Source organism: Mesocricetus auratus, unplaced genomic scaffold (assembly GCF_017639785.1).
Source record: "Mesocricetus auratus isolate SY011 unplaced genomic scaffold, BCM_Maur_2.0 Super-Scaffold_100081, whole genome shotgun sequence".
Taxonomy (NCBI): Eukaryota; Metazoa; Chordata; class Mammalia; order Rodentia; family Cricetidae; genus Mesocricetus; species Mesocricetus auratus.
The window spans coordinates 193134-214550 of record NW_024429237.1 but is presented as its reverse complement, the minus strand read 5'-3'; the positions used below and the strand labels follow the sequence as shown (position 1 = coordinate 214550).

At 45.5% G+C, this 21417-nt stretch overlaps 1 protein-coding gene across 1 annotated transcript in view; it reads left to right on the top strand.

The window, feature by feature from the left end:
- The window catches only part of LOC121136402 (plasma membrane calcium-transporting ATPase 4-like), a gene marked incomplete at its 5' end in the record, with an annotated part of 69510 nt that overhangs the window by 24908 nt on the left and 23185 nt on the right, over positions 1–21417 (top strand). The window contains 6 exon segments of the mRNA XM_040736793.1: positions 8364–8561; positions 9215–9358; positions 9361–9471; positions 9941–10066; positions 10483–10605; positions 13663–13827. Of these exon segments, the coding sequence (XP_040592727.1) occupies positions 8364–8561; positions 9215–9358; positions 9361–9471; positions 9941–10066; positions 10483–10605; positions 13663–13827 (867 nt within the window).

Here is a 21417-nt window from a genome sequence, read left to right as displayed (position 1 = left end):
CTCAGACTTGCTATGTAGCTTTGGATGATTTTGAACTCCTGATCCTCCCTGCTACACTTCCTAAATGCTCGGGTTATAAGATTGTACTGCCTTGTCTTTGTTTTATATGGTGCTGGGGATTGAACCCACAGTTTTTTGGTTTGTTTTTGTTTTTGTTTTTTGAGACGGTTTCTCTGTATTGTTTTGGAGGCTGTCCTGGAACTGGCTCTGTAGCCCAGGCTGGCCTCGAACTCACAGAGTTATGACAGGCTGATAGGGTAAGTGGTCACCTTGCCCTGCACACTGAGAAAGGTTGTTCAGGTAGACTCACTTTGGAAAAAGTGTTAGTAGGATTTTTTTGGGGTGTCCCTTAAAATGATCTTCAGTAACTCTTTAGGTTTTATAAAGACAGGGTTCTGTAGCACAGGCTGACCTGAAACTCACTATGTGATCCAGGTTGACCTTGAATTTGTCATCATCCCCCTGCTTTAACCCCTTGAGTGCTAGGAATACAGGTCTGAGTCACCACACCAACTCTGATGTTTAACACCTTGGTCACCCTCACAACTCCCTAGTGACCCTTACCAAAGGAAGGAAGGGAGGGCACTTTCTCCCAGTGAGTTGTGAATCCCATATCTTTGCAAAACACTCCAAGTTGATTGACAAAACATCTGAACTCCTGTCTCCCTCAAGCCACTCTGTCCATCCAGAGCAGTAGTCCTCAGCTGGCACAGCCCTGCCCTTTCTGGTCCCCTAGGGCAAAGGACAGCAAGTCTTACCTCCTGGCCACCCTGCCCCTGCTTGCCTGGGATCCAGATGCCCTACCAAGAACACACTTTTCCCAGGCCCTCCCCTGCCTTTCTGACTGGGAACCTCACTTTCCAGTGTCGCGTCTGCCTCTCGGCCTGTGTCCGAGAACGTGCGGAGGGTGTCGGGGATTGACAACACAGAGACTCGTTCAACAATATAAAGAAAACTTTAAACAGGCTCCAAAAAGGTTCAAGAAAACTTCCTAAGAAAGGCTCCCACCCGAGAAGCTTCTGCTCTCTCCTCTCTCCTGGCTGGTTCTGCTCTGACCCCAGAGGTGGATGTGTGTGGGTTTTGAAGGTGCTGTTAGTCTTTGGACAAGGTCGAGGTCAGGGCGGTTTCCGTGGGAAGGCCTTTTCCAGGAACTTATTGCCCTGGGCATTGTATCCTTTTTCGTAAACATGTTTTTAGTAAACATTGTCTTACTGCTGCCTACTCCCAGGCAGAAGGGGAAGTGGGTCTCTGCTCAAGGTCTGGTGTTCCCACAATTCACCCCTTTTTATTTTCAAATGAGGCACTCCTGGCTTAGGTCAAGTAGGGTCACCCTCCCTTTCCCGTCTTCGAGGGACCTTGAACCCCTGTTTTAGGTGGGAGGGGTCTTCCCCACAGGTTGCCCGTCATCGGAGATACCCCAACCTTAAATCATCTGTAACCAACCTTCATGGCTATTGGGATTGCCATGGGCTAAGCTAAGCAATACTTGGTTACGGATCTCTTGCCTCTGGAACAAGGCACGTTTGAGCTCGGCATAAAGCCAGAATGCCTACTGCCACTGCCACCATTTCCAGGACCCCCATCGACATAGCGCCTCTCCATCACCGTACCCATCACCAGATCTGGGCCATAACATTCTACCAGCCTTCGTCTGTTACAAGGGTAACCTGCATGTGATTTACATTTACAATTTGATAAAGTTTACAATCGTTCCAAGATCTGCTCAGGAAAGCATTTAGAAAGTGCACTTGCACAGATACATTCGGTACAATCATTGATGTTATACATGTAGCATTATGAAAAATATGAACAATAGTTTTGTTGCACTATCCAAAGAGCACCAATTTGTTCCTGTGGTGATGCGGTTTGTTGATTTAACGTCAGCTGATTATGCGACTTGAGTCAAAGTCTCCTTTTTGTCGCATTAAGACAAGTTTCATTTCTCCAGAAAAATACACTGGCCTAGGTGCGATTCCAGAAACAGGAACCTCCAAGTCTGATATTTCAAGTGAGCATGTCCTGTTCAAATACTGAAAAGAGGCTTTTGCCACTCATCATAGTCCATACCAATGGCCAAATATTTTAAATGGGTCCTTTTTTCCCCTAAAGGGAAAAACTGGCAAAATGAATTCTGTCATTTCAAGGTGTGTCAAGGGCAGACAGTTAGTCTTTCCAGTTCTCTGTTGGCTTCGGGATGGAAACTCACAGGTCCGGAAGGTTGATGCTGCAGGTCTGTTGAGAAACTGGAAATCTCGAACCCACTGTTTTCTTTCTTTCTTGGGCTCTAGATTCGATGACATAAAGGGTCAGGAACACTGATTTAGGAGTTCTCACTCAAACTGGCTTAGGTAGGCTCCCATGGTCTCAGGTCCAGTTTTTCTCTGCTCCATGCATCTCACTAAATGGTCTGACAGCTGCCGAAGCTTTATTCTTTTCCTGCAAGAAAACACAAACATGCCCTCGACCCCAAATTAGGGTCTTCTCCACTGTCTAGTGCATGGATGTCTCCATTTGACCTGAGCAATGGTTGCTCAAGTTCCATCATGCCAGAATCTGTCTGAAGCTCACTGGCATTCACATTATAAAATTTTTAAATGAGGAGTGTATTATTTGATGAGTCATGTGGGGACTGGGGACATTATTCCCCCTTTTTTATTTTCTAAAAAAATTTTTTTGAACTGTTGAAGCTGGACCATAACAGTAGAAGGATTTGTCTATCCTCCTTGGTTGACTATCTAGGTAAATTGGGATTACTACTTAGATTATTTGTAGATGCCCATTAAAAAGGACATATCCATTAAATATTTCCCAAAAACTTCTGAAAATCACTCAAAGATTGTAAACTATACTGTGTCCAAATAACTTTTGAAGTCTGTGAGCAGTCTTTCCCAATCTAACCTGTAGAGCTCTCACTAGCTGACAAGGCCTCATTTGCATCTTAAATTTTTCTGTTAAAACATTAACAGACTGGCTGGATGTTCCTTTTGGCTATATATAAAGCAATCTAGGTAGCTTCCTAACTATTTTTGAAGGGATTTAAGTATCCTTTTAATCATATAAGCAGTTCACACTCACGCATTTACAATCACATTTCATACATATCGGTGTGGCCACACCATACATTCAGAACATACATGCATCTTTTAGTCATCCTTTTTCCCTAGGTCATGATTAGTCTGTTGCAATGAAGCTTCCTTAATTGAAATCTATGTAAAAGAACAACTCCAGCCAATCCTTGAACTAAAAGGGTTAAAAAGTCCTGTATGTTCCTTATCATTCCTCCATTTGAGCTACAGTCATGGGGTACAGCCGTACCTACTCCTTGTAACTCTGTAGATGCAAGATGGAGAGGCCAGGCTTTTGGCCAAAAGTTTTTAGAGATGACTCACAAAATAGAACTTAAATGTAAACAAGAATTTCCATTCCATATACCTTTGTCTTTTTTTTTCTTTTACTTAATACCAGTACCTCTTTACTGTTACCAATTTTTTGAGTCAGGGTTTCTTTGTATTGTTTGAGGCTGTCAGTCCAGCCTGGCCTCGAATTCACAGAGATCCGCCTGCCTCTGCCTCCCAAGTGCTGGGATTAAAGGCGTGTGTCACCAACGCCCGGTCTCTCTATTTAACACTATGTTGTTATTTTTTTATTTATTTTTTCTCTCAATCCTACTTATATTTTTAAACACACTGTAAACCTTTAGAGGTTTTTCTTCATCCGAGTCTGACTTTACTGTAAATCTTTATGTTTTTCTGACCATGTGTCTTATCTGTTAAAACCGTGGCTGTTTATACTGTAGTTTTTCTAAGATGGCGGGCATAAGCATGGCTCCAGACTATCTCCTCAGTCTATGTTGACATCCAGCAAAAGCTGCTGGCTTGGAGACATGGTCACTGCCACTGCCAGATGCAGGGGTCATATACAAGTTGGTTTTGGGTTTCCCTGATTATTATTAGCAGGAAGGAAATTTCCCTCCCGGTCAGTTTTAGAATAGTAGTCATTGGCCCAATGATATCCCCTTCGACAACGGGAGCATAAACCAGGTCTCTTGAGACCGGTAGTACTATTTTGAGGGCACTCTCTACGGAAGTGTCCCTCCCTACCGCAGCTGAAACATGTTTTTCTCCCTCCCAGAGTAGGTCTTTCTTTCCCCACTTGTGGCCGAATAGCAGCAGCTAACACTTGGCCCTGGATGAAGTTCCCATCAATGTCCCTACAGATCCGGATATAGTCATTTAGACTTTTATTGCGATAGGGGTGAAGGGCTTCCTTACAATATTTATTTGTATTTTCAAATGCCATCTGCTTGATGACTGGCATCGCAGGCCCAATGCCCCCAAATATTCTTTCTGCTACCTGACTGAGATGGTCTACGAAGTCTTGAAAAGGTTCGGAAGGTCCTTGAAGGACTTTGGACAGATGATCCCCTCCTTCCTTGGAAGGCAATGCTTTCCAAGCCCCTTGGGCCGCTGCTGCCACTTGGGCATAGACTGCGATGTCATATTGCATTTGTTGCTGAATGGTGGCATATTGACCACTTCCGGTAAGCATCTCCACATTTCTCTGGGGCTGTCCGGCCTGTGCATTTCTTTGGGCTGTCTGGCTGCATCTTTCCTGAAACTCACCTCTCCAAATCAAATAATCTCCCCCCGACAGAGCTGCTCTGCAAAGCTGCTGCCAATCGCCAGGTGTCAAATTAAGAGTCGCAAAAGATTCCATTAAGGAAAGTGTAAAGGGAGCCTGTGCTCCATAATTTGAAGTTGCCTCTTTAAGTTGTTTTATATCCTTAAATTTTAAAGGGTTATGACACCTAATGACCTGTCCAGAATTGTTCGGATCCGGAACTTCCATTACTGGGGCCACCACCGGGCAGCATTGGACCCCTCCTCTGGGTCTTCCCTCCAGGTCCGAGGAGGACTGGGTTATCTCATAGGAGGAGTCCCTTTTTTCAGAGTATGGGGAAGGGTTTCTCTCCCTGTCCTGTCTTTCCTTAATTCGAATCTTTTTTAGTTCTTTTTAAGGGCCGAGATCTCAGCAAGTAACCATTCCTTTTCAGACTGTGACGAGTCTGAGTCTGAGCTACTTCCATTTTCTAGGTCTGATAGAGAAGGATATAACCGATTCTGACCGGAGTCCTTCTTTTTGGGTCGTGCCCGGAGATCTCTACCCATTTTTTTGTTGTTACTAAGAGACTCCCCCTCATCCTCACTAACAATGGAGCCTCTAGTTTCAGTCACGGTCTCTTCCTCACTCTCTTCCCCTGAACTCAAGGAGGCTTGAGTCTCAGTCTCTTGTAACTCTAAAAAAGCCTCTTTTGTGTCCTGAACTACCTGGTGGTGACAAACCTTATCTGTCAAAAGTGCTCCCCTCACTAATCTCCATAAAGAGAATGTTGTAGGGGGCAAGGACTCAGATCCCTCTTTTCGTAAAAGTCTATGAAGATCACAGCGAACCTCCTCCCAATCTGGAATATTTAAGCTTCCCCCAGTAATGAACCATGGACTGGCTCGTTCGATGGATTTTAGAAAGCCTTCTAGGGTTTTAGACTTGACTGCAGTCCCATGTTCTTTAAGTAACTTTTTTAGTTGATACTGCAATGATTCTAGCTTCCCGGAACTATTCCCCATAGTTTCTTAACCCTGTCCACTTACCTCGCTTTCACGATCTCGGTGGGACCTCCAATTGTGGTGCCAGCACCACAAGCAACTCCAAGGTATCAGGGAAAGAAAGACCAGACGTCCATTTGTTTGTACTAAGAGAATGCATGTGCTGCCTTTATTGCCAGGAGAATGTGTGTGTGTGTGTCTTCATTGCAAGTGCTAAGAGGTCTCTCCCTTGTAGGAGGGAGGAGCTTTTTATACAAGTTTACAGCACAGTGGAAAAAACCCCAGGTAGAAGAGATGTTGTTTTCCTCCTGCTGGATGTTGATGTCAGAGGGTCAAGGCCGGGGCAGTAAGCCAGGACTAGAAAACAGGAAGCACTTCGACTGGAAAACAAGTTGCACTTCTAGGCTGACCAGCAACTCACAGAGATCCCATGGGGTTGGGCCCAACATTCCAGGGCAGGGCAGGCTGAGGAGGCTGGGATATCTGAGAAGAAGCTCAGCTTGGCTTCCAGTGCTTTGAACCCAACCTTGCTTCCCTGTGGAGGCCCACTGGCTGCTCAGCTGCAGTGAGGGACTTAATGCTGGATGTTGGGGCCCTGAATTATAGTCTCAGGCACCATGACCCCCAACAGTTCCCTGCCCCTTGCTTTGGATCAAATGAAAAGGGCTTGCCTCCATGCCCTCCAGTCTCTTCACAGAATGACAGGAAACCATGCCATCCTGCCCAACTTTACCTCCAGCCTGTTTCCGAGTCCTCCCTCTCAGAACCCGAGGGCTCTCCACTCCAGCTGTTGCGGAGTTTGTGAGCCTGGGACATGGTAGCCACCTCTCACCCTGCAGGCAGCATTCCCTGTGTGCTTATTTTCCCATTTTCAAGCTCTTTCTCTGTCTTGAGGTCTTCCTAAGGCATAGCCCCCTTCCCTCCTCCTGTCACACTGCTCTGTGCTGTTGAGTGGGAGAGAAGGATATTTGGCCTCTCACAGGGCCTATCCCTTTCCTCGACGTTGGAAGGCCTCTGTGATGACCGAGTGTGGGGTCCCTGGCATCCTAGACTCTATGGTGTCCTTGCTTCTTCCAGGCACACACATTTCCTTGCTTTGTGTGAAGCTCAGTGGAGTATCCTCTGCCCCGATACTGAGTTTCCTCAGCTTGCCTGTTTTCAAGACAAAGATTGTCCCACCCTACCTGTGGGGGAACCCACCAAAGAGGTAGCAACAGCATCCAGTGCCAAACCCAAAGGCAAAAAAAAGTAATTTGCTGCAATATGTAAACAATTTAATAATTTCCAACTGGTGTTTAATGTTGTGTAAGGTTTCCCTCTACCTGTGACCCCTCTAGGGTCCAGAAGAGGGACCAAAATTCTTGGGAACTTACTGTGTATAATTCTGTCTCCCCACCCCCACCCTGAAAGTGGGGCAGGTGTTACATGTTCTGTTTTAGTGGGGGAAATGCTGGTTGTCAAGAACTGTGTAGTATCTGGAAACTTCATGGTCTTGCTTGGTTCTTACTCAGCCTGAGCTGTAATACTTTATCTCGTTCATACCAAATACTCAGCAGTAAGTGAAACAGCCAGACTTTTGTTGGAGGTTCTGATAGTCAGAAAAGCAGGCGTGATGCACCGAAGGCTACTCTGCCTCGAGGGTTCTACTTTAGTGATCTACAGCTCCTACAACTTGGAATGAAGACCATGGGTAGCCCCCCTGCCTCCGCCTTGCATGACCTGCAAAGGGTGACTGGTTCTTTCTGGCCCTCACGAGTGAGTCAGCGTGTTCAGGTCATGGCCAGAATTTGCATGCTCCTTCGTGAGAAGAGTTCTGTGCATCCTGAGAACATTCCAGTGCTTCTGTTCTTAGAGCTAGAGCCTGGGGCACAGCCCCTGAGGAAGAGGACTATACTTAGCCTGGTCTCCAGAAACAGAAGGCCCCATCCTGAAGCTTGTCACCCTTTGCTCATTTTTAAACTTTCACAGGTTCTGTAGTCCCAGATTCCTGAGCAAACTAGGGTGGTCGGCCACATTCTCATTGCACCCCCATTCTGGGTCTCATAGCTGGACAAGAGATCTTTTTATTTTTATTTGTCTTTTTAGTCCATGTCTTTTATTAACCCATGTACGGTCTTCTGATTTGAAAGTCAGACAATCCCTGGCACATAGACGTCTGTCAAAGTGGCTGGCATACAATACCCCTCTGAAGGGCCCTCTTGATCAAGGTGATTCATTTTGCCGTTTTCATCTGCTTCATAGTATTTCAAGTCAGTCCGTTTAACCTTTTTTCTCATCTGCTTCTTGAGAGTGGTTTTAGACCCTTCACCACTCCTTAGCATTGAGAGGTCTCAGCACAAGATCAAGTGTCACTCCTTTGGAATGTTGTGCTCAAAGTGTAAACATCTTCTGGTTTGTTTCAGCAAAGATCCACCCTTGCTGGTCAGGACTTCCTTCCTTGTGCTAGATTCTGGCTTTTGTATTTTCTGTGGTATCCAAGGGTTCAACCATGATAGACTTGCTGGTCAGTTGCTAGAAAAACCTATGTTGTGGTGGCAGCACCCACATGAGGTTGCTCACAAGCACCTGTAGCTCCAGCTCCAGGAGATCTGATGTCTCCTTCTGGCTTCTACAGGCACACACACATGCATGGCATATACTTTCACAGAGAGACACATATACACATAGATAGATAGATAGACAGACAGACAGACAGGACCTTTAACTTGACTCTGATATCACCCACCACCCCCTTTACTCTCTCTCTGTTTTCCTTCTCAGGTCTATCTGGGAACCCTATAGATCTGGAGAAACGTAGACTTGTTTTTGGACAGAACGTGATACCTCCAAAAAAGCCCAAGACTTTCTTAGAATTAGTATGGGAAGCTCTGCAGGATGCCACTCTCATCATCCTGGAGATTGCAGCCATCATCTCCCTGGTCCTGTCCTTCTATTGACCCCCTGGCGGAGATAACGAAAGTGAATGTCTGACTGAACTGCTCCACGCGGCAGACCTGGGTCCTTTCCATACCTAGTACTAGGTGCTGACAGGTTGTAGTACACGATGTTTCTGTTACCCAGCAACCCTACTTAGTACTGGTGGCTGACAGGTTATAGTACACAATGTTCCTATTTCCCGGCAACCCTACTTAGAACTGGAGGTTGACAGGTTGTAGTACACATGCTTCTGTTACACAGCAGCCATACTTAGTACGGGGGCTGACAGGTGGCAGTATACAATGTTCCTGTTGCCCAGCAGGCTCTGCAAAGGAGAGCAGCCACCATTCTCCTAACCGTTCCCCTTCCCTACCACACCCTCACTCAGAACACCACCCGTCCCGTGTCCTTACATCTGCATCTCAGAGTGTCCTAACCATAGTGCTTGGCATTACGGGAAGTAGCAGTGAGCGCTGACTGCGCTCTGTGTGATTTGCATGGGCGTATTTTGTGCCATTTGGTAATTAACGCAAATAGACCTGCGGATGACGAGAGGACAGTCCATCCTGCTATCCTCTGATTTCACTTCTCAGCTGCATTTTCTGTTGCTCTCTCTCCATGACTTTCCGTCGTCTTGTGGAGGTTGAGGAGGCTCCACCCTCATCTCAATTGCTCTTTCTCCCCTCCCTGGATAGTGTGTGGTCAAGCTTCAAGTGGCCCAGAGGAAGAGGCGGAAGCAGAAACGGGCTGGATTGAGGGGGCAGCCATCCTTACCTCGGTGATCATTGTGGTGTTAGTGACGGCCTTCAATGACTGGAGCAAAGAGAAGCAGTTCCGGGGCTGCAGAGTCGCATTGAGCTTGAGCAAAAATTCTGCATCATCCGGAACGGGCAGCTCATCCAACTGCCAGTGGCTGAGATTGTGGTGGGAGATATTGCCCAGGTCAAATACGGTGAGAGCACCATGTTTCTCTGGCCTGTACTCCCAACACACATTTGAGGAGTGGGTCCATTGACACGAGGCGCTAGGAGTTTCTGAAACACTCTGCCCAGTAATCCCCAGCTTGTGTTGAGTTATCAGGTAGAATTTAAGGAGATTGTGGGAAGGAATTCTGGAGAAAGCCATAGCCAAAACTCTTCCAAGAGACCGTCATACTTGTGTGCAGTGTGGCTTAGCAGTACATAATATTTGGGCCACAGGAAGGTGTCAGTTTGAGATATGTGTGACCCTAGGGATCAAGCCCAGGGCCCTTTGTAGGGTAGGTAGGCCCTTTAACTGAGCCCCACCCCAGCTCTAGAGTTACCATAGAGGCTCTTCAGCTTCTCATGGGACCTATAGGTTTTGCCAGGAGAGCAGCCCTGAGGTGGGATGGAGGAGTTGTCTCTTACCTGCTTGGTCTTACTGTCACCCTTATGCACCAGGTGACATGCTGCCTGCAGATGGAATCCTAATCCAGGGAAATGACCTGAAGATTGATGAGAGCTCTCTGACAGGAGAATCAGATCATGTCAAGAAGTCTCTGGAGAAAGATCCCATGTTGCTCTCAGGTACAGCCTCTGGTTGCCCAGGTTATCATCCCATGGCCTCCGGTAGGCAGGCCATGGGTTCTGGCCCTATTCCCTCTATGGGCTCCATCCTTTCTTCTCTTGGATTCAGATGGAGTAGAAACATGTGGGTGGTCCTGATGCAGGGATGTCAGTAGTCTGACAGAAGTGTTTCCTACAGTGTTATAGGAGCGCTGCTGTTTGGAAGATGGAGTAAAGTTAATACATGAACCTTAACCTCTGTTTGCTTGGTCCATTTTAGATGGGCTCATCTCTTGGCTTTCTCTCACTGCCTTCTGACTAAATTACTGTCCATAAAGATAAGGGAGCACTGTGCTTTTAAGTTTGTATTTCACACCAAATCACACCTGAGAATATCAAACAGCACTCAACTCCATCTTCTCACTTCCCTTTTGAAGGAACTCACGTGATGGAAGGTTCTGGCCGGATGGTAGTGACTGCTGTGGGAATCAACTCCCAGACTGGAATCATCTTCACCCTCTTAGGGGCTAGTGAGGAAGATGAGGAGGAAAATAAGAGAGGTAAGGGGCATGCCAAATGAGAGTGAAATTCTCGTTCATCTCTGGGAGTGAACTAGATGTCAGAGAGCAGACCCAGACGGGAACCTATTAGAAAAGTCTGCTGGGACGAAGTGACAGATACCCAAGCTCTTTGCCAAGATGAGGTGCCACTTGTGGGGCTGGGGAGATGGCTCAGTGGTTTAAGAGCACTGGCTGTTCTTTTGTTTGTTTGCTTATTTTGAGACAGGTTTCTCTGTGTAACAGCTCTGGCTGTTCTGGAACTTGACTTTGTAGACCAGGCTGGCCTCAAACTCACAGAGATCCACCTGCCTCTGCCTCCCAAGTGCTGGGATTAAAGGCATGGGCCACTGCCCAGCTGCACTTGCTATTTTTGCAAAGGACCTGGGTTTGATTTTCAGTGCCCATGTGGCTGCTAATAACCATGTATAACTCCATTTCCAGGGGATCCTATGCCCTCTTCTGGCCTATGTGGACACCAGGCACACACAGGGTATATAGACCTATATACAACCAGACAGCACACACATGGTTTATAGACATGTATACAGATAGACAGACAGACACACAGGGTATATAGACCTATATACAACCAGACAGCATACACACGGTATATAGACATGTATATAGACAGACAGACAGACAGACACGACACACAGACATGACAGACACACACACACACACACACACACACACACGTATCAACCTTGTCTCTGAGGAGCACTGATGAAAACCACAGAATCCTAACTCAAAGCCTTCATGTCAGATTGCGTTTGAACCTTAATTCCTGTATCTTTAGTGGATTATGACAGGCTGAGTTAGCCCTACTCTGGATGAGCTGGAAGGGCCCCGCAACCTCCTCCTCTCCCCTTCCTGTCTTCCTCATGGATTAAGGAGTAAATGAACCATCGCAGCTAAGAGGGAGGTGACTTGGAGAAAACGTGGGTTTCCCTGAAACTGCAGGCCGTCTGTGGACGAGAAGCACAGCTGGGAGAGTGGGACCAGAGAGGCAGTTAGACTAGTCTTGGTCACTCTTGTTCCTGGAGCAGGAATCGTAGGAGAAAGAGACCCAGATGTCAGAGCCAAGCTCACACCCTTTTCTGAGCATTCCTTCTTCCTGTGGGGAGAGAACAGTTTTTACCACTTGGCCAAGGATCATCTCAGGTTCTTAGCAGAGAGCAGTGTATGAATAAGAAACACAATTATCCATTTCCATAGCTGCCCTCTGATGAACACTTAGGAAGCTTGCCTGGTGCTGTTGAGTTGACCCTGAGATGCCTTTTAGGGCCTGTCCACAGGCAGAAACATTTCCTGCCTCTCTCTCCCTAACTCCCACCCCCATTTTCTCTGAGAGATTCGCCTCAAGCCCAGAGCAGCCTCCCTCCTAGCAGCAAGAGCAGCTCAGGCGTGGCCATGTGTGCAAATGTCTGAGCACTCAGCTGCGATCCTGAGGAAGGACGGATGAACAGAGACATGAGCTTCCGTTACATGTATCTCCCTGCCCTACAGCCCACCTCCTTCGCTGCAGCCCTCCTGTGCTGGGAGAGGACCAACAAGATGCTATCTGGTCATCTCTTACTAGTCACTTTGGGTCTCCACCCCACTTCTCTCTTTCTTGTTCAGACAGGAAAAAACAAGGAGTCTCTGAAAATCGCAACAAAGGTAACCTTTCCACCCACTCATGTGCCATCTCTACCTGCCCACGCTCAGATCAGACCTTTCCAGGCCATCTGCCCCTGCCCTCTCCATGAGGTTACCTGCTGCTGTGGCCCAGTGCCTCATCCTGAGGACAGTGCAGATCCCGGGGCGGGCTCAAGGCAAACAGCAGCACCCTCTGCTGTTGACTTGAGGAAGCACATGTCCAGAATTCTTCGGGTGTGGGACTTGGATCTGCTCTTCCCAGAGCACTGAGCTCTGTTTCGCTGTCCATACTGGGAGGCAGTTTCTGGGTTGGAAGTCATGGTGGAGGACATTGGCTGGGCCGTCCCTGCACCCTCCTCTGCTAGCTGCCTCCTCGGTGTCTTCTGGTCCTTTATTCTCTGCTCATCTGCTCAGAGGCCTTGGAGAGAGACTTTTCTCTCTGCCTGTCTGCCCACTTCTTTCTTTGTTCTCGCCACAGTTGTTCTGTTCCTCCTGATATGGTTTGTGTTTCTCTTGGTGGCTGTGTCTACATCCCATCTCTGTCTTGTTTGTGCATCAGACAGGAGAGACTTATCTCGAGAGACTTCCTAAGCAAACAGTGACGTTGGAGGGATGTTGAGGACCAACAAGAAGTAGTCCTGAGACAGTTCCTAAGATTGTTTTTTCCTTGTTACACACATCATAGTACTCTTTAGAAGTAAAATCACTGTATCAGAGCACCAGGGCTTAAGCAGAAAGAGCTGGGATTTCAGGTCTCTGTTCTTCTTCTAAGGGGGAAATAAATGGTTTACTGTGTCTGTACGGCTCTGCTTTCCCTTTACTCCCTTTATGGTAGCTTTTCTCTCCGCTAGAATATTCAACTCAGGTCCTGCTGTGTTCCTACTTGCTTCCCTTGTCCTTCGACCTTATAATAAGTAGTTGCAGAATAACTTTGGTCTTGGGGAGAGGGTCTGTGTTTCTTCCCTGATCGGGGGAAAGAGGGCTTTAACAGAATAGGCTAGGACCCTTATGTTCTAGAAACATCTGCTAGATCCCCCCCTTTTGGCCCCTTTCTACAGTAAACATTCACTGTTTTAAACTCTGGATTCCAGATGGATGCTTGTGGTGATGGCCTTAGTGGTGTGATTAATCCCCTTGTTTCTGTTAACCTGGCATGTGACTCTGGGGGATGCCAGGAAGTTGTCATGAAGAGGAAATACAGGCTGAAAAGGCGTCCTCCACTTCATCTCCAGTTGTTAGATTTGTCCCAAAGACTCTCGTGGAGTCCTGCGTCTGGCACGAGTGAGAGACGGTCAGAACTGAGGTGGGGCCTAAGCAACATTCCAGGAAGAAGACAGAGGGCATCTCGCCTTCTGCCTGCCTGCCATTCGCTGCTACATCCTTGCCTGCTCACCTGTCCCCTTTGTGTGTCTACCCTAGCAAAGACCCAAGATGGAGCGGCCTTGGCAATCCAGCCACTCGACAGCCAGGAGGACATCGACATTGAGGAAAGGGAGAAGAAGAAAGTAAACAAGATGCCCAAGAAGGAGAAGTCAGTGCTGCAGGGCAAGCTCACACGGCTGGCTGTGCAGATCGGGAAGGCGGGTGAGTAGCTAAGCCTGCCTCCTATTTCAGATTCAAAGTGCTGCCCTGTGTGCCGGCTACTACAGTCCCCTTCCTGCCACACCAAGCAGGACTGACAGAAAGAAGCTGGAACTTCAGACTGGCTCCTGGGGTCTAGATAGCTGTTTCTTTGGCCACTCCTTGGGCTTTGGAAGAGAAATACTTCTTCCTGTATATAAAGCCCCAAGGTCTCTTTCATCCAGACATCAGGGGAGGGTCTTGCTAGCAAGAAGGAAATTAAGAACTCTCACCTGCCCTATAATCCCTCAAAGGCATTGGAGGCTGCAGCTTGCTGGAGGGAGTTCCCTCCATGGTGGTAGACTCCTGTGCCCCAGCATGGAGCAATAAATCCACTGTGAAGAGGGCAAGGAAGACCCGGTTAGAGAGACTCTACTCTGTTCAGAAGGGAGCTAGGGTGACAAGTGGTTTCTCCCTACACTTTCCTGTCATCTTCTACTGGCTGTGGGAAGCAGCAGGAAGGGGGACAAAAGGGTAACTCCTTTGTGCAGTGTCCCTCAAGTGTGATCCTCCACGAGCATTCAGGGACCTCAGGCTTCCTCTTACCTCTGTCAGACTCAGCATGCTTCTCTGGGCACAGTTCTCCAGGTATCCTTGCTAAAGTGCAGACTACCTTCAGGAAGTCTATGACAGGACCTGAGAGTCTGCAAGGATCTGTGCAAAACACCACAGCAGCCATGTCCACGGTCTGCTGCTGGGAAGCTGCATCTTTTTTTTAATTAATTAATTTATTTTAATTTTAATTTTAAACAGCTTGTTTTACATGTCAATCCCAGTTCCCTCTCCCTCCCCTCCTCCCGCACCCCCATTCCCCCCATCCTCCCACCCTATTGCCAATTCCTTCCGCATATCTAGAGTTTATCATTTCACTCAGGGTAGGGTCCAGGCACTTCCCTAAGAGTCCAGGCAGAGAGAGCAACCCTCTTTGTGTTATGGACACACGATGTCTGTTAGTATTCGAGGGATAAACACTGATCCACTGCTCAGGACCCCATAGGTAGCCCAGGTCTCCTCATTGACTCTCACATTCAGGGGGTCTGGATCGGTCCCATGCTGGCCTCTCAGCTGTCAGTCTGGGGTCCAAGAGCTCTCCCCTGTTCAGATCAGCTGTCTCTGCTGGTTTTGCCAGCCCATTCTTTGCCAATTTGCTGTTCGCTCCTCTTTCTCTGTCGCTGGGTTCCTTGGGTTCTGTTCAGTATTTAACTGTGGGTGTTTGCCTCTGCTTCCATCAGTCACTGGATGAAGGCTCCAGGATGGTTATAGACATCAAGTTCACTATCAGGAATGGGCATTTGAAGTGGTCTCTATTGCTTAGCTTGCCAATTGGTGTCATCCGTTTAGATCACTAGAGGTCACAATGGTGCCTGATCTGTCTTTTAACCTATGATTCCCTCTTCCCCCTATCCTATCCCCCCCTGTCAACCTTCCTGTTCCTCCACGACCTACTCTCTCTTCCACTTCTCTCCCTTTCTATTTCCCAGGTCCCCCTCCCACCCACCGCTCGCCGTGTTCCCCATCTGTTCAGAGGATCTTGCCTCATTTCTCTTCTCTTGGGTACCATGCATATCTTTTAGGTTCTTTCCTGTTTCCTGTTTCCCAGACTCTCTGTCAGTGGAAGTACAGACTGGCACTCTCCTGATCCATATATGAGTGAGTACATACCATGTTTGTCTTTTTGTGACTGGGTTACCTCACTCAGGATGGTTTCTTCCAGTGCTATCCATTTACCTGCGAATTTCAAGATTCCATTGTTTTTTTCTGCTAAGTAATACTCCATTGTGTAAATGTACCACATTTTCTCTATCCACTGTTCAGTTGAGGGGCATCTAGGTTGCTTCCAGGATCTATCTATTACAAATAATGCTGCTATGAAGATAGTGGAGCAGATGCCCTTGTTGTATGAATTTGCCTCCTTTGGATATATGCCTAAGAGTGGAATTGCTGAGTCTTGTGGTAGATTGATTCCCATTTTCCTGAGGAATCTCCATACTGCTTTCCAAAGTGGCTGTACAAGTTGGCACTCCCACCAGCAGTGGAGGAGTGTTCCCCTCTCTCCACATCCTCTCCAGCATAAATTGTCTTCGGGGTTTTTGATTTTAGCCATTCTGACAGGAGTAAGATGGTATCTCAAAGTTGTTTTGATTTGCATTTCCCTGATGGCTAAGGATGTTGAGCACTTTCTTAAGTGTCTCTTGGCCATTTTAACCTCCTCTATTGAGAATTCTCTGTTTAGTTCTGTACCCCACCTTTTAATTGGATCCTTTGGTGTTTTGGAGACTTACTTCTTGAGTTCTTTGTAAATTTTGGAGATTAGCCCTCTGTCAGATGTGGGGTCAGTGAATATCTTTTCCCATTTTGTGGACTGCCTTTCTGTCTTGTTGACTGTGTCCTTTGCCTTGCAGAAGCTTTTTAGTTTCATGAGGTCCCATTTGTTAATTATCGACCTCAGTGTCTGTGCCTCTGGTGTTATGTTCAGGAAGTGGTCTCCTGTACCAACTCGTTGAAGAGTATCTCTCACTGTCTCCTCTGAAAGTTTCAGTGTGGCTGGAACTATGAGATCTTTGATCCATTTGAACTTAAGTTTTGTACAAGGCGATAAACATGGATCTATCTGCAGTCTTCTGCATACCAGTGCCCAGTTATGCCAGCACCATTTGTTGAAGATGCTTTGTCAAAAATCAAGTGTTCATAGGTGTGTGGGTTAAAATCAGTGTTTTCAATTTGGTTCCATTGGTCTACCTGCCTTTTTTTGTGCCAATACCAAGCTGTTTTCAGAACTGTAGCTCTATAATAGAGCTTGAAGTCAGGTATGGTGATGCCTCCTGAAGTTTCTTTATTGTATAGGGTTGTTTTGGCTATCCTGGGCCTTTTGTTTTTCCATATAAAGTTGATTAATGTTCTTTCCAGGTCTGTGAAGAATTGTGCCGGAATTTTGATAGGGATTGCATTGAATCTGTAGACTGCTTTTGGCAAGATTGACATTTTTATTATGTTGATCCTACCAATCCAAGAGCATGGGAGATCTTTCCATTTTCTGGTATCCTCTTTGATTTCTTTCTTTAAAGACTCAAAGTTCTTGATATACAGGCCTTTAACTTCCTTGGTTAACATTATCCCCAGATATTTGATGCTGTTTATGGCTATTGTAAAGGGTGAGGTTTCTCTGATTTCTTTCTCAATCACTTCGTCTGTATATAATAGGGCCACTGATTTTTTTTGCGTTTACCTTGTATCCTGCCACTTTGCTGAAGGTGTTTATCAGCTCTAAGAGTTCCCTTGCGGAGTTTTTCAGGTCACTTATGTAAACTATCATATCATCTGCAAATAGTGAAAGTTTGACTTCTTCTTTTCCTATTTGTATCCCCTTGATCTCCTTTTGTTGTCTTATTGCTGTAGCTAGGACTTCAAGTACAATATTGAAGAGATATGGAGAGAGTGGACAGCCTTGTCTTGTTCCTGATTTTGAGTTTTTCTCCATTTATTTTGATGTTAGCTGTTGGTTTACTGTATATTGCCTTTATTATATTCAGGTATGTTCCTGTTATCCCTGATCTCTCTAGGACCTTTATCATGAAGGGTGCTGGATTTTGTCAAAGGCTTTTTCAGCATTTAGTGAGATGATCATGTGGTTTTTCTTTTGCAGTTTGTTTATATGGTGGATTACATTGATAGATTTTCTAATGTTGAACCATCCCTGCATTCCTGGGATGAAGCCTACTTGATCATGGTGGATGATTTTTCTGATGTGTTCTTGAATCCGGTTTGCTAGTAATTTTGCATCGATGTTCATGAGGGAAATTGGTTTTATTTCTTAGTTGTGTCTTTGTGTGGCTTGGGTATCAAGGTAATTGTAGCCTCGTAAAAAGAATTTGGCGGTGAGTCTCCTGCTTCCATTGTGTGGAATACTTTAATGAGTACTGGAGTTAACTCTTCTTTGAATTTCTGGTAGAATTCTGCACTGAAGCCATCTGGGCCTGGGCTTTTTTTGTTTGGGAGACTTTTGATGACTGCTTGTATTTCATTAAGGGTTATAGGTCTGTTTAGATTGTTTATCTGCTCTTGATTTAGTTTTGGCAAGTGATATCTATCCAGGAAATTGTCCATTTCCTTTAAATTTTCAAATTTTGTGGAGTACAGATTTTCAAAGTATGCCCTGATGATTCTCTTGATTTCCTCAGAGTCCGTTGTTATGTCCCCTTTTTCATTTCTGATTTTGTTAATTAGCATGCTCTCTCTCTGTCTTTTGGTTAGTTTGGACAGAGGTTTTTCTATTTTGTTGATTTTCTCAAAGAACCAACTCTTTGTTTCATTGATTCTTCTCAATGTTCTCCTGGTTTCTACTGGATTGATTTCAGCCCTCAATTTGATTATTTCCTGGCGTCTGCTCCTCTTGGGTGAGTTTGCTTCTTTTTGTTCTAGAACATTCAGCTGTGCTATTAATTCTCTAGTATGACTGTTCTCCCGTTTCTTCATGTGGGCACTTAGTGCTATGAACTTTCCTCTCAGCACTGCTTTCAAAGTGCCCCATAGGTTTGCGTATGTTGTGTCTTCATCCTCATTGAATTCCAGGAAGTCTTTAATTTCTTTTTTTATTTCTTCCTTTACCCGGGGATGGTGCAATTGTGCATTGTTCAATCTCCATGAGTTTTTAGGGTTTCTGCGAATTGTGTTATTGTTGAATTCTAATTTTAATGCATGGTGGTCTGAGAAGATACAGGGGGTTATTCCAATTTTTTTGTATCTGTGGAGATTTGCTATGTTTCCTATTATGTGGTCAATTTTAGAGAAGGTTCCATGTGGCGCCGAGAAGAAGGTATATTCCTTTGTGTTTGGGTGGAATGTTCTATAGATGTCTGTTAAACCCAGTTGTGTCATAACTTCTATTAGTTCTTTTGTTTCTTTGTTAAGTTTCTGTCCGGAGGGCCTGTCTAGTGGTGAGAGAGGAATGTTGAAGTCTCCTACTATTAGTGTGTGCGATTTTATGTGCAATTTGAGCTTTAGTAATGTTTCTTTCACAAATGTAGGTGCCTTTGTATTTGGGGCGTAGATGTTTAAAATTGAGACTTCATCTTGATGTACTTTTCCTTTGATGACTATGAAATGTCCTTCTTCATCTCTTTTGATTGATTTTAATTTGTTAGATATTAGGATTGCTATACCCGCTTGTTTCTTGGGTCCGTTTGATTGGAAATTCTTTTCCCAACCCTTTACCCTGAGATACCGTTTGTCTTTGATGTTGAGATGTGTTTCTTGCATGCAGCAGAAGGATGGGTTCTGTCTTCGTATCAATTCTGCTAGTCTGTGTCTTTTTATAGGCAAGTTGAGGCCGTTGACGTTGAGGGATATTAATGACCATTGATTGATGATTCTTGTTTGTGCTTGATTTATTGGTAGTGAAGTTATTTTGTGTAGTTTCTCCTCCCTTTTTCTTTTGGTGTTATGTAAAGTGGGATTATATATTATAGCCTGTGTCTTTGTGAGTGTAGTTATCCTCCTTGGATCTAAGTTTTCCTTCTAGCACTTTCTGTAGAGCTGGATTCATGGACACATATTGTTTAAATCTGGCATTGGCATGGAATATTTTGTTTTTTCTCCATCTATGGTAATTGAAAGCTTTGGTGGATATTGTAGTCTGGGCTGGCATTCTTGTTCCCTTAGCGTTTGTAGGACATCTGTCCAGGATCTTCTGGCTTTCATCGTTTCCATTGAGAAGTCAGGTGTAATTCGGATAGGTCTGCCTTTATATGTTACTTGGCCTTTTTCTTTAGCTGCTCTTAATATTTTCTCTTTATTCTGTAGGTTTGATGTTTTGATTATTATATGGCGAGGTGACTTCTTTTTCTGGACCAGCCTATTTGGTGTTCTGTAAGATTCTTGTATTTTCATAGGCATATCCTTCTTTAGGTTAGGGAAGTTTTCTTCTATGATTTTGTTGAATATTTTTTCTGTACCTTTGAGCTGTATTTCTTCGCCTTCTTCTATACCTATTATTCTCAGGTTTGGCTTCTTCACGGTGTCCCATATTTCCTGGATATTTTGTGTTAAGGATTTGTTGGTCTTGAGATTTTCTTTGGTTGACGACTTTATATCCTCTAATGAGTCTTCAACACCTGAGATTCTCTCTTCTATCTCTTGTATTCTATTGGTGATACTTGCATCTGTAGTTCCTGATCATTTACCCAGCTTTTCTATTTCCAGCATCCCCTCGTTCTGTGTTTTCTTTATCGTTTCTATTTCAGCTTTCAATCCTTCAACTGTTTGAGTTGTTCCTTAATTTTTTTGGTTGTTTTCTTCGTGGTACTCTTTATATTCTTTGAGAGATTTGTTTATTTCTTCAATTTTCCCCCATTTCATGGATTTTTTTGTTTGTTTTTTCCTCTATTTCTTTAAGAGTCTCTATCATCTTCATAAAATGATTTTTAAGGTCTGTCTCCTCTGTTTCATCTATGTAGTGCTTTTCAGGTCTTGCTGGCATTGGTTCCCTAGATTCTCGTGGAGTCATGCTGGTCTTTTGACTGCTGAGTGAGCTTATTCTGTCTTTTTCCCATTTCTTCTTCCAGTGGGTGCTGGTGGGGTCTTTCCTTCTCCACTGGTCTCCTTCCTTCCTGAAGCTGACTAGGATCGCCGGAGTTTGGGGCATGGAAGGGCTGATGTCTTTCCTGTGTGGGTGGGTCTTCTGGATGCCAGGAGCAGCCCGGGAAGATTGAGGGGATGAGGGTTGGGCGGAAGATGGGGAGTGTTCCCCCAGAGACCCAAACTCACCTAGCTGGGATCACCCGGGAAGCTGCATCTTAAATATTCACTAGCCACATGTGTCCAGTAGCTGTCTTACTGAACATTGCCAAGTGAGAGCACTTCAAAAAGTTCTGGTGGGAGTGTCCTAACCTAGCCAGTTCCTTTCAGTCCAGTGCTTAGCTCATTCTGGCTACCTTGAAATCTTCTGAGCTGTGGGTGCAAAAACCAGTTGTTGAGCCCTGTACCAAGGTCAGACACATTAACTAGATTCTGTAACCCAAGTGTTTTCCTCATCCCTGCCTCATTCTTCCTTGGGGGCAGGGGGGTAAGAACTACCTAGAGATTGGTCTCCTCTCCTCTGTTTCACATGTCAAGCTAGGTCAGGACTTGGGTGAAATGAGCAAAATCCCTTCCAAACAAGAGAGAGAGACAGACAGAGAGAGAGACAGAGAGAGAGAGAGAGAGAGAGAGAGAGAGAGAGAGAGAGGGAAGGAGGGAGGGAGCATCCTTAAATTTTGTACCTTGCTTCTTTATTCTGGTCCTTGCCTTGATCAAACCAAAGTCAAACTAAAACTAATCTGCTTTCACTGATGTCATCCCCCATGGCCTTGCTACGAGGCCCCTGAAGCATCATGGCCAGACTGTAATTTCAGCAAGAGTGTTTCCCAATGAGCACATATTGATCCTTAACCCTCAGGATAGCCATGATCCCCATATGTAAAGTAAACAGCTATCCCAATTGGTTGAAACTTTCCCAGTTTTCTCTCTGAAAGTCCCAGAAATTGTTGAATCTCAGGCAAGTCAGACTGGCCACATTAC